The sequence below is a fragment of the Ostrinia nubilalis genome, chromosome Z, assembly GCF_963855985.1.
Source record: "Ostrinia nubilalis chromosome Z, ilOstNubi1.1, whole genome shotgun sequence".
Lineage (NCBI taxonomy): Eukaryota > Metazoa > Arthropoda > Insecta > Lepidoptera > Crambidae > Ostrinia > Ostrinia nubilalis.
In genome coordinates this window covers 9097046-9110456 of record NC_087119.1, presented here as the reverse complement: position 1 = coordinate 9110456, position 13411 = coordinate 9097046, and the positions used below count along the sequence as shown (strand labels likewise).

The window sequence follows — 13411 nt, the reverse complement described above, 5'->3', positions numbered from 1 at the left end:
GCATAAATCCATACTTATCTAAGTATACGCCTCCACTGTGGTCCACACTCCACTATTCTACAATAAATAATAAGTATCGCCCGAGCGTAAAATGTACGAAAAGACCTAAACGAATCCCAAGAGAAAATTTTAATATTCGCACAAACGACCATCATCAAAAAACGTAGACATCTGAGCATTTGCTTGTACTTACTTAGGTAGGTACATTGTTATTGGCGACAAATTACTAATTACCTGTTACTACTTACAGTAGACTTCCTAGTTCGATCCCCGTTGGCCATATGGACTGGAGAACTTAGTCCAAACAAAAGCATAAATAAACCCTAAGTGATTTACTTACCAAATTGTTTGTTATATCACATTTTATCGTTTCATAAAAATTGCTCTGTGGCGGAATCTTACAATCACTGCAATCACTGTAACTTCTTCACTAAATCAGCCTTTTAGTCGAGCTACAATGAATACTATAACCGGTGCAGCACACTGGTCTGATTTTATAGCCCGCGCAAGAAAGTTACAAAACCATAGAGTTATTAACCCAGGAGTAGCAGCGCGCGTTTATTTCCATACAAAAAATTTCGCCATTTCCTGAGGGGGACGAGGTAATGATATTTGTGTAACAGCTGATGGCGCTGGGACACTATCGATATTTTTGTCGATGAGAATCATTGCTCTATGGTTCATAGTCTATGGTTTTTGTTTTAAATAATATGAATTAATTTATTATCATAAGGAAGATTCAATGTTTCAGATCTCTATTTACAGGAAAATACGCAGAAGTTTGGCATTTCTTCCTTAGCACCAATACGAATTGTGAAGTTTATGAGTTACATGAAAAAAAAAACTAACAAGCCATTTATTTATGCAAGTAGGGCTTTTAAAAAGCAATTTAAAACGTCCTAGTATTAACCCTACCACCATTACCCTACTACCCATGAAATAGGTACCTAATATTATACAGCGTGTAACCTTTTGATATCCCATTACTTTAAGGGTTTATTCTGTACATTACATAAAAATAATTTATAATGTCCAAGAATCATGTGTCCCAAAATGCATATTTTCGAAGATATCATCATTTTTAGTTCTTAAACTGTTACCGCTATGACTGGTTTTTATAATTGCGACGTTTAAATAATTACACTAGTACAGACCACAGTACAGTAAGTGTAACCGTTCCAATGCAATATGCGCTTTTATTTTGTAGGAGATAAAGACGATTTTTAAGTCAACATGGTCGTGAGGTTTATTCTTCTTTTGTATTATTCATAATTTAAAAGAAATGTAACGGTGTTTTACATAATAGTCGTATTTTTGGCGAATGAATTTGCATGAAAAATGAAAAAGAAATAATGAATTGAAAAATATTAAATATGCTATTCGATCCTATTATGTGGTCGTATTAATACCCTAGAGTTATGGGATATCAAAAAGAAATATTTAATTATTTATATGTTTAACTTCTGATTTGGTTTGTGAATTAGCTATTTCGAAGAATTTACTAGGAGATTTAAATCAGGAGATAGCAATACTACAGTCCACACTAAAAAGAGAGGTCGGCCCACAGAGAGCGAGATAGAGATAAGTAGGTATTTGACTCAAGTTTTTGTTCCAAGTCTGGCCTCCATTTTTATCTTTAGCTTCATGGGAGCGGAGTGGCGATGAGCAAATAAGGGAATCTGATTGGTTATTCAAAAACTTTTCTGCTCCGCTCTGCCTTAGTGTAAACCGGACCTTAGAGGATGAACAGGAGGTGGTATTTGGAGTATTAATTCTCTTTCAATATTCAATATTGAATTTTGACGTTGAGAAGGGTAGCTCAACGTCGAAATTCAACTTTAAAAAATGGTATGGAACTCTGTTTCAATTTTCTTTTGTTCGGTTTATACGTAAAATTATTTACAGGAGAAGTGCGACTCTTACATTTTTCTAACAATACAATCACCAAGTCGATGTCGATATCGATATTTCATATTGTGCTGTACCACACTAAAATTTCCGCTGGGTGGCCAGCGTATTGAAATAAAAATGTACACTTTTGGGTTACCAAACACTGACCGTACTATGTAATAATGAAATAGGCAGATTCGACGAACATTATTTTATTGTATTAATACAAACGTTTGGACATAGGATTTATTTACATTAATTAATTAGTATATTGACCAAATAAAAAAAAACTTTCTTTTCCAAATACTTACTTCCTGCCAATAGGTAGGCAGTATCAAATTTTTAACATAGAATTTCGATTATATTCGTAAGTACACTATTCTTAAAAATATTACAAAATTAGGAATTTGTGCTTTCCAGTGGCAACACTTCTTGAAATTTAGTTTTTTGCAAATTTAGTGTATTAATTAATGTAAAATAAATAAAATAATATTTACTGATGGAAGGTAATATTGTCCTTTTCAAGATTTGAAGTTTCAGATCTCTTTTTACAATAAAATACACTGCAATTCACTATTTTTGTCTCAGCACGTTACTCATCAATAGTGACATTTGGAATATGTCATTGGTGGCGCTGCAACTAGTTTTTATAAACTGAGTGAACCACTGGTCTACTTACATTGCTAGAGGGGATTGCCCACAGATATGGATAGATGCAGCATGTGTCAAAAATTGTATGAAGCCGAGCGTGCCACTTTTTAAACGTCGTTAGTGTCATTTTAGCGAATTTTAGTGATTGCCGCAACGTAAAAGTAATCGTATCATCGTACTGCATTCGCAAAGTCATCGAATGATATCGTGTGACTCGATTCGAAAATTAATTAATTCCGATAAAACTGATATTTTGTTAAATTTATAGCTAGTCTGACTGTGGATTAAAATAATTTTGTAGCGGTAGACTTTATTCTACAATTCTACATTATTAATTTGCAAATAATATTTTTGTTGTGCCTAATGTTTATGAAAGTAATGATCGTTATTCCATTATGTTAAATAGTACTACTAGTAATTCATACTTAATTCCATACTTTTAAATATCCTAATAAGTAAATGACCTAGTTTCATAAAATAAATACTATTTACTCAAGCTTTTTATTTTTAATAAATGTAAAAATGCGTAGTTTTGCCAATACGTTTTCTTTCATAAAGCTAAGTCAGGTACCTAGTTTTGAAGATATTTCTAAACGACAAAATCTCGGCCGTCGTATACATAGACTAGTAATAGTGTATACTGCGATCACTGACCTAACTTCTTGATTTGTATATTTCGACGTTATACAGTGCACTCTGTCTTCCGCGATCACTGATCTAACTTGTTTAATAATTCTTCTACTGCTACTTTATTCTAATTAATTACATATTTGTTACTCGTTGCTGTTAATTACAATTCTCAATCTGTAAATAATTTCTTCTCTCTACCGTGTTCGTACTGTTCGAGAGTGTGCCTCTCTTTACATAACTCCTGGGAACTCTTGCCCCAACCCTAGGAGGTTATTCTTCAATCATAACAACACTTCAATACTCCCACTTTATTATTGTTTAAAACATTATCAAAATCTATTAAATATTAAAACATTTTTCAACTGAGTCTATCGAAATACAATAATACGATGTCACATTTTCTTGCTTTTCTTCACCAGTCATATTTTCAAAATTGATTCTATTGCTGTTTTCTTTTAAATAAAAACTGCCAGCAACATTATACCAACAAATCATCTCATGTTAAAATTCTATATCCTAACACGTACTACTGTCCTCGTAAAATCATCGTATCCGATTATTGTAATCGGATTACATGAACATCACTCGACCATGTATGTCCATTTGGACATATCGGAATGGCACGCTTTGACTAGCAACTTGCTGTATCTACTCTAATCCATATCTGTGGGATTGCCTGTCAGTTCCACTCCTGGGTTAATAACTCTATGTACAAAACTGATCAAAACTCCCGCCATGTTGGAGAGTGTTGCATGTTACACGCTACTTTTACTACCATCACACAGTGTTTTTTTTTGACCCGAAAAAGTGACATTCTGTTTTTATCACTAATATCCAAAGTTTAACTTATTATTAATGTTAGACTAAAACACCCAGGTGACAAATAGCTATAGATTATTTTAAAAAAAATATTTTAGAAAATTTATTTTGTACTGGGTCAAACTACAATTTTATTATTATTTAAAGAAACGTACACACTAAGCTTCTCTTTGCATTGCTGGTAGGTAGGTTGGTGTATGGCGAATATTATTGCACCTATAATTATTTAAAAGTAGTTATAGGAACGACAGTATGATTATTTTTTAAATTTAAGAAATTATTATTTTTCTCTTTTTCTAAGCCGAAGTAGAATCTCTGCTTAGGTCAGATACATTTCTTAAAATAAGCTCTATCACCTATAATTTTTCTATATTCTAACTCGGCCGCAATTTCGAGAAAAAGTATTTTTTCCAAAATGTTAGGATTGTCACAAAAAATGACCTTACGTAGTTCCACTTTCTTTAGGGTTCCGTGGCCAAAGGATGCTAACGGGACATAATTAATATTATGCAAATACAGGGTGACTTTTGTATCAGTATCCAAATTTTTTCCTGACATTAGGTATCGTTTATAGATGACATTTTTAATAAAAAATAGGTAGGTCAATTTTTAACATCAACTATTTTTTTCCTAACCAATTAATCACGTAGTGTGGTTACCGCGCTTAGCGCGTAAACATTTTGCGGGTGAGCTGGTCGAGCGGAGAGCTGGCAACTAGGCATGGAAATGATTGCTATTTTTCATTCATTTTCATTCAATGAAATGATGATTTTTTTTCATATGATTTCACATGCGAAATTTCACAGGCAATGATTTTTATTCGCAGTGTTTTAATGTAGCTCTTTCATATAATGTGCTACTTTTAATGAAGTATGAATTATGACGAAGGATTGCTAATTAGCTAAAATATGAAATGTAACAATGTCTGTTTCATTTATGTCGCACAACAAAAAACAGACAGTTTCACAGCACATTAATAACCGCGCGACTAATGAAAATCATTCATTTCATCTGCCTGCTATCTAATGAAATCACACGAATCATGACAAGGAAATCTAAACCTTACACCTTTGAGTTTAAAGTTCATATTTAAAATGCCCAGTTTCGTCCGTCATCACATCTCTTGTTCGTTTCTAACACGCACATGATCAAATCATTCCTTCTTACTCGCTCGGTCGCTTCGCAGAGCTGCGCTCACGGACTTCGCTCGAATGAATTAATGAAATTCATGTGATTCGTGATTTCGTTGACTGTGAAATTATAGCAGTCTATGTGAAGTAATTTAGCAGGTGTGATTAATGAAATTCATTTCATATGATTTTTCACCTGCTATTCATGAAATGTTCCATGCCTACTGGCAACGTGTGGCAACGCTCGACCGGCCGGCCTGGCCGCGCGGCACTTCAATCAGTCGCCCGCGCAACCCATTACGAGACGCGCGTATCGCTGCGCGCGCCGATCGTTCCGTCGTCGTGCGGTCAATGTAACGATGTATTCGCAGCGCGAGTGTTATGAAATGATTCGGTGCTACATTTTAAGTGGAGAGAGTTTGAACCGGGCCCAGAGGAATACCTCGACTTCGTAACCAAGGACTAAACCCAACAGTGCCAAACCGGTGAACGATTTTAGCGGCAAACTGAAGCGAGATCCGCGAGCAAGTAGGTAAGTACCTACACGAGACGCGAAGTGCGAAATGACACTGTAGTTTTAAATAAACTCAAAGACAATGTACAAAAGCGTGCAAGTCTGTCTGGAGAAAAATGATATGCACTTTGGGCAATTATTAAAATAACTGCTCATAATTTGTTAGTTTGTTGTTAGGTTAGGTAGGTTTGGTAAGCAATCTCAATTATTGCACATGAAAATAACGATAAATATCCCCGAATAGGTACACAAGAAAATTAGTGTTACCGCTCTCGGTGATTTTATTTTCTTTTTGATAGCGTAATTATTGTCGTAGGTATTTAATTTTTCTACCATAAATTAGTAAGTCTGTTTAATTAAAACTAATTACCACTTTGAAATCTTTTGCATTTTGACGGTCCTAAGCCCGTGAAAGTATGAAGGGAAAATCGACAACTTATAAATCGTATCGCAATGAATGAAATGCGGCGCGGGCAGGCGCGTACGTGTGTGCGTGCGTAAGCGAGTGAGCCGTGACCACGGTGTAAGTGTTTTTTCAGACTGTTTCTGAGTGCTTTATTTTGACATTTTTGTACTGGACGATACAAAAATAAAAAATACGTGTTTTGTCTTTCGCTTCATAGATTATTATATTAAAATTTGGATACTGATACAAAAGTCACCCTGTATAAATACCACTCCTGATGATCAAGAGTCTTCATATATCTTAAAAGATGATGAAGAAACAGTATTCTTGAGCACTGATAGTAATTTAACTGATAACCTACCTAAGACAAATTAAACACATAATTAAGACCGATTAGCATCCTTTGGCCACGGAACCCTAAAGAAAGTGGAACTACGTAAGGTCATTTTTTGTGACAATCCTAACATTTTGGAAAAAATACTTTTTCTCGAAATTGCGGCCGAGTTAGAATATAGAAAAATTATAGGTGATAGAGCTTATTTTAAGAAATGTATCTGACCTAAGCAGAGATTCTACTTCGGCTTAGAAAAAGAGAAAAATAATAATTTCTTAAATTTAAAAAATAATCATACTGTCGTTCCTATAACTACTTTTAAATAATTATAGGTGCAATAATATTCGCCATACACCAACCTACCTACCAGCAATGCAAAGAGAAGCTTAGTGTGTACGTTTCTTTAAATAATAATAAAATTGTAGTTTGACCCAGTACAAAATAAATTTTCTAAAATATTTTTTTTAAAATAATCTATAGCTATTTGTCACCTGGGTGTTTTAGTCTAACATTAATAATAAGTTAAACTTTGGATATTAGTGATAAAAACAGAATGTCACTTTTTCGGGTCAAAAAAAACACTGTGCATCAGTTTATTATTTGAATAAAATTTACGCATTAACGGGTCCTGTTATCTAACACATAGAAATACGAAATATCTGAATTCTCATTTCGACGATTCACTTATGATTTTATTAGGGATTCTCTTCTCTGAATGTTTGATAAATGGACATGCGCAGATGTGCAGCGATGAAACATAGTAGTGTTATAACATCTTTGTCAGCAGCAATCGATCTTGCTTGCTTGTCTGTGGCAACAGAAAACTGTCAGTTTGACAATTCTGTGTTGCGATCGAGGTGCTGTTTACCTACAAAAATAAATTTTAAAATTGCTTACCTTGCACAATATTTCATGAATAGGGTACCCACGTTAATTCTTGTGTGAGTGCTCTTTCTGCCAACCCACGGGTGGTCCGTTAGTTCTTCAGGCAAGAAATGAGCGATAAGCCACGGTAAGTAAATGTATGTTCATGTTACTTTGAATGAGAGCAAACAAACATCCTGCTTTAAATAAAACATAAAGTAGATTTTACTTAAAATTCTGTAGAAACTGGTAGCTAGATTCAGAAAATAGGGCAAAGCATAATGTTTGGAATGGTCCAGAGTAAGTCATTTGAAATTTAAAATCTAGATGCCACTGCATTGCGTGGGCAGGTATATATACGATACACATGCTGTGATTGCCCATTTCTTTGCAGTAGTGCACCAGCCATTGTGTGACAATCTCGTATATCCTTTGTAATTTAAGTGAGAGTTCTCAAGTAATTTAAAAGGTTTGTTTTGATAACATGTTGCTAGCTTTGCAATTTGCCATTTTCTGCATCATCAGATTTTTTGTAGGTATAGAAGTTTTACAGTATTGTTTTTACTGCAAACCATAATGTTATGTTTTTTATTTGCATCAAAATTAAAGTAATAAAGAAAAATCAATTGTTTAGGTAATTTAATATATTGGTATTTGCAATGATATTGCATTGGCAATGGGTTTGGTCTGCTGTAGGTAGTTTCAACAAAATTTGATTTACTTAGTTTAATCAAAAGTACTTTTTTTTTTTTTTTTTTTTTTTTTATCCACAACGAGGAAGCTCTTGGCCTGTATCTCACCTGATGGTAAGTGACGATCAGGCCGAAGGTGGAAGCGAGCTTCACCCGGAATCCTCAACCACGGAGGAACTGGCTATCTTACCTCTAACTGCCGGAACACAACAATGCTGTTAACATTGTTGTTATGGCGACAGACTTAGGTAAGATGGTGGTAGCTAGCCAGGCGGACTTAGAACAAGCCCTACCACCAACCAAACCGAACAGAAAAATCTGCCCCCACTGGGAATCGAACCCGGGACCTCTGCGTCTGAAGCAGGTGGTCTTACCACTAGACCACAGAGGCGGTTATTACAATTTTAACATTGATAACACATTAATATTATATTAAGTGCGAAAGTTTGTGTGGATGTATGCTTGTTACTCTTTTACACTAAAACCAATTAAATGTGGTGAAACTTTACAGTATTATTGTTTATACATCAGAATAACATATAGGTATAACGATCCGTGACAAGCTAAATTTCATGCGGCCGAAGCCATGGGTTTTTATGGCTAGTTCTTTCATAAATAATATCAACTGACTTTCTTGCTGTTGTATTTAAGACATAAAAATAGTAATTTTTAGCATATTTATTATCTATTTCCTTTCAAAGACCTAGATCCCTTATATTATTTACTTATTCATAACTATCTAGAGCAACATAACTATGATGTACTTATTTTGTGATCCTTTTTTCTTGGGTAGGGGATCGGATCTACTGAATAATTGCATGACGTGCGTGAAACCAATAACTGAGTGAAGTTCCTAGAAAGAACATTAAATAGTAAAATTGTTTTTTGAAATTATATCTTTAAAATTTTGTCATACTGTGATTTGTAGCTCTGTTGAACTATAAATCTGTTATAATATGTAATGTCCGTTAACATTAATGTTTCAACTAGTTAATTGTAACAATAGTAATTTATCAAAATAAATAATTTCATGAAAAGAACCAAATTACTTATCTTTCATACAAAAGTAAAATAGGTACTTGTTAAATATAGATCGCCTTTAGAAATCTTTAGGGAAGGTAGGTCAACCATCTTTAGATTCAACAGCAAATTTCCTGTGTGTGAAGACAGCGGTTTGCAAGCCATGTTCAGTCTTGTCGGCATACAATTGTCAAATCAAATCAAATCATTTATTTACATACAGACACGGTACATTAGATGGTAAAAAATAAAATAAAATAGATCCACATGTCTCGCCATAGTAGGTATGGCATGTAAAATTAATTAGTAGGTAACATATAATATTATTATGACTTATTTATCAATATGTCAAAGGTCATAGCAATCTAAAAGGTCCCTAGGAAAAGTTGTAGTTATATAGCAGACAGATAAGGTTTTTTTATTATTTCCAGATAATGGGTATGTGTTGGAGCTGTTTTAAAGACAAGGCACCGGATGAGGAGAGGCCTTATGAGGCGTCCCCGGAGCAATGCCGGGTGTACAAGCCGTACGACTCGGCCATGGTGGACCGCTTGGTGCTGGAGATGCTAAGTCTGATCGCATCATTTGTTGACAAGTGAGTTTCTGTCTTTTAGGGTTCTGCACCTCAAAAAGAAACAAACGAAACCCTTATAGGATCACTTTGTTGTCTGTCCGTCCATCTTTCACCACCCTTTTCCTCGGGAACGCGTGGAGCAACATAACTATGATAAAATTTATACTAAATACTCAGATCTACTGTCCCTTGGAGCTGTGAAAAAATCAAACTTCTAAACCAACGCAATCAATAGATACAGCCCTTTATGCCGCAAATTTCCGCAAGTATCGACACTCTCAATGGAATCAAAGCCTACAGGGTACTTCCCGTGAATTCAGAATCTTGAAATTTGGTACGAAGCAACGTCTTATAGCACAGATTAAAAAAATATCGAAAACTGTATTTTTTTGTTAAAATATTCTTAATAATTTTAAACTAACTGCCCCTTTCCTCATGAACAGGGATGTTAAATTGAAATTCATATGAAATACTCAGGTCTATAATACCTTTATGCTGCAACAAAATCAAAGTTATATACCTACAGGTTTGTACGGAATCCTCGATGCGCATCGCGCGAGTCCGACTCGCACTTGGCCAGTTTTTTATTAACTTCTTATCTTCAACCCGTCTGGCCTTAGTAGGGACTAGGGAGTGTAGACCAAATTCTTTTTACCTCTGGTAAATTAGATAAGGTTCTGGTTCTGCAGTGGAGGCTAAACAACCTAATGATGAATCCTACTTAACCTTTAACCGACGACGTGCGGTCCCACAGACCGCTCCGGTTTTTGAAATTTCTGGATTGCAATGTTCTACTTACTCCCGTGTCCCGAGAGTCTCAGTACCTTCGAGTTTAGTTACCCATACGCCATTACAGGTAGTGGTTACATCGATGAGGGCAGTTTTAATAAAATAATTGGATTCAAAGTTCAATAGCAGTCTGTGGGACCGCACGTCGCAGACTACGTAACATTTTTGTACCATACTAAAACTTGCGTTTTTGTTTTAGACGACTGATTTTTTGTAAAAATGATGGACCTTGGGCCGTCACAACCTAGAGAAAGACATTTCCTAATGATATATTGATAATAGGACATAATATTATGTAAAATATGGTAGTCTGTAAAAAAATACCACGGAACGGGTGGTAAAGCAAACAGTGACATGATTATTGGCTCTGACATGCCAAATCAGCCTGATGTCATTGCAAAAAAGACGTACATTTTAGTCCACCTAGATTGCAAACGAAATTATCTTACAGGTGTTACTTATGCATACCGAAAATGCTTGGCATGTGGTAAAAAAATATGTCCAGATTGTGCCTAATGTTTACCCTACGTCAAAATTTTTTTGTGCATGTAATGTCATTTATTTTTATTTTATTCATTATGTTCACTGTATTTAGGAAGAAGTGTAGTTTTTCTTGATTTGGTTAAAATTTACAAGATTTAAAGGTATTATTGAGCTCTAGTGTAATTTCAATGAAATTAAGGGTCAAAAAGTTTTAGCCATATTTAAATAAAAAATATACATTATTTCCTCACAAATTATTAGTATGTTTATTTGTAATACTATTATGTTCTCAAAAAGTATAAAACCAATATACTTTTATACAAAAAATGATTATTTTTTATATAAACAGTATAGCGGTCCCACAGACCGCACGTCGCAGACGACGTTACAAAAAAATCACGTCGTCGGTTAAAGGTTAATATTATAAATGCGAAAGTTTGGATGTCTGGATGGATGTTTGTTATTCTTTCACGCAAAAACTACCTTACGGATTTTGATGAAACTTTACAGTATTATTCTTTATAACCCAGAAAAACATACAGGCTATAATTTATGACGATTATTGACGATCTATGACAAACTAAATTTCACGCGGGTGAAGCCGCGGGCAATAGCTAGTATGAAAATAAGAAAAGAAAACCCTAGTTTTTTAATGGGGTAGATAACACCACAAGTCAATTCCCATACTTTTTATGTTACTGTCTAAATGTAGATATTGTATTTGAACTTGCAATGTTACTTGCTGACCAACTCAATTTGTAAACTAAATGCAATTCTCCTATACATAGTTCTGTAATGGAATCTATAATGGGTATCTGTTGCTAGCTAACTCAATTGATTAACTTTTTATTGATATTCGCCGCAATACAGTTTTCAGGGCTATTATGATGTATTATTTAATAAAAGTAGCGTCTTGGAATTATTAAAATTAAATAATGGTGACAACTACCCAACCAATTTAAAAAATCGTTTATTAAAACATTGATTGCTTTATGTAAGGCATGCTGAAACTAATTCAGTCTAAATAAGTACAAAGTTAGTTAAATTTTACAACAATTCTGTGTTTGGTATGTTTTGCTATCATCTCTTGGTTTTACCATTTGCTATAAGTAGGTAATGGTAGCAATGAGCTGTTATTCTGAGTCACCACACTATTAATTTAACCGCCTCTGTGGTCTAGTGGTAAGACCACCTGCTTCAGACGCAGAGGTCCCGGGTTCGATTCCCAGTGGGGGCAGAATTTTCGGTTTGGTTTGGTTGGTGGTAGGGCTTGTTTTAAGTCCGTCTGGCTAGCTACCACCATCTTACCTAAGTCTGTCGCCATAACAACAATGTTAACAGCATTGTTGTGTTCCGGCAGTTAGAGGTAAGATAGCCAGTTCCTCCGTGGTTGAGGATTCCGGGTTAAGCTCAGGCCAAGAGCTTCGTCGTTGTGGATAAAAAAAAAGTATTACAATAATTGACATAATATAATATACAGTGTGAGTCACGTTAAAGTGTACATAAGAAAATAGATGAAACTAGACCTATTTTTATCGACAAAAAAGATGTCAACATTTTTTTGAGATATTTTTTAAATTTTTTATAGATTTTTATTACTGCCAATTACTTATTGTAATAACTTTTAAACTAAGCGGTATATCCTGATAAAATAAAAACAGTAATAATGCTAAATAACAGACGATACTAAAAAAATACATAAAATACACAAAAACTGCCAACAAATAATAAAAAATGATACTTTTTGAAAAAAATCTGCTTTTAAATTCGTGTTTTTTTGGTTATTTGATAAATTTCTCCAAAAACTGCCCCTATAACCGGTGGTTTTTATTACTTTGTGTTATTCTCTATCGTATTACCTTCGTAAAACCAAAATCTATCTTACGCGGTTTAGAATTTTTCATACAAATATTTTTTCCCGCTAACTCCTGTTCCCGTGGGAATTTTGCAATATCCTGTTGTAACTAAGTTTACTAAATTTCAAGCGTCTAACTTAAGCGGTTTAGGTTTTTGCATACAAAAGGATTTTCTTGCTAATTCCCGTTCCCGTGGGAATTTCGGGAATTCCTTTCTTAGTGCACCTCTACGATACCTAAGCTACGTCCCTTCCAAATTTCAAGTGCCTACGTTGAGCCGTTTAGGCTGTGCGTTGATATGTCACTCAGTCAGTCAGTTTCTCTTTTTATACAGAGTGTTCCAGAATGGGTGAATCAAACTGATAAGGGAGGTAGCTCTACTAATGTACTATCCCTAAAAATATGAAAAAAATAAAGCGCATAAGGACACAATTATTTTTTTTTAAAGTGAAAATTAATCAGCTTCGCCTAAGTATTTGGCTATAATTGCTGCGTTTGGAGTTTATTTGTACTTTTTTCTTACTAATATTAATTGTACATGATCGCTTCGTTTATCTGTAAACAAACTTTTGAAAATAATGACTAGATTTCGAGTTTAGAGCACATTATTTAAAAAGAAATTCCGAACTCAATTTTTTTCATATTTTTTAGGGATAGTACATTAGTAGAGCTACCTCCCCTAGCAGTTTGATTCACCCATCCTGGGACACCCTGTATATTTAGATATCGCCCATTTGCGACGACACTGTGACATCTCGA

At 34.5% G+C, this 13411-nt stretch overlaps 1 protein-coding gene and 1 long non-coding RNA gene across 2 annotated transcripts in view; both read left to right on the top strand.

Moving 5' to 3' along the window:
- Nucleotides 1–1821: 1821 nt before the first annotated feature.
- The window catches only part of LOC135086890 (uncharacterized), a 138834-nt gene continuing 127244 nt past the window's right edge, over nt 1822–13411 (top strand). The window contains exon 1 of the long non-coding RNA XR_010260629.1: nt 1822–2559. This is a non-coding gene — a long non-coding RNA (uncharacterized LOC135086890). The remainder of the gene's footprint in view (nt 2560–13411) is intronic.
- LOC135086852 (RING finger and SPRY domain-containing protein 1-like) overlaps nt 7221–13411 on the top strand; it is a 31168-nt gene continuing 24977 nt past the window's right edge. The window contains exons 1-2 of the mRNA XM_063981672.1: nt 7221–7386; nt 9382–9545. Of these exons, the coding sequence (XP_063837742.1) occupies nt 9385–9545 (161 nt within the window). The 5' untranslated portion in view covers nt 7221–7386; nt 9382–9384. The remainder of the gene's footprint in view (nt 7387–9381; nt 9546–13411) is intronic.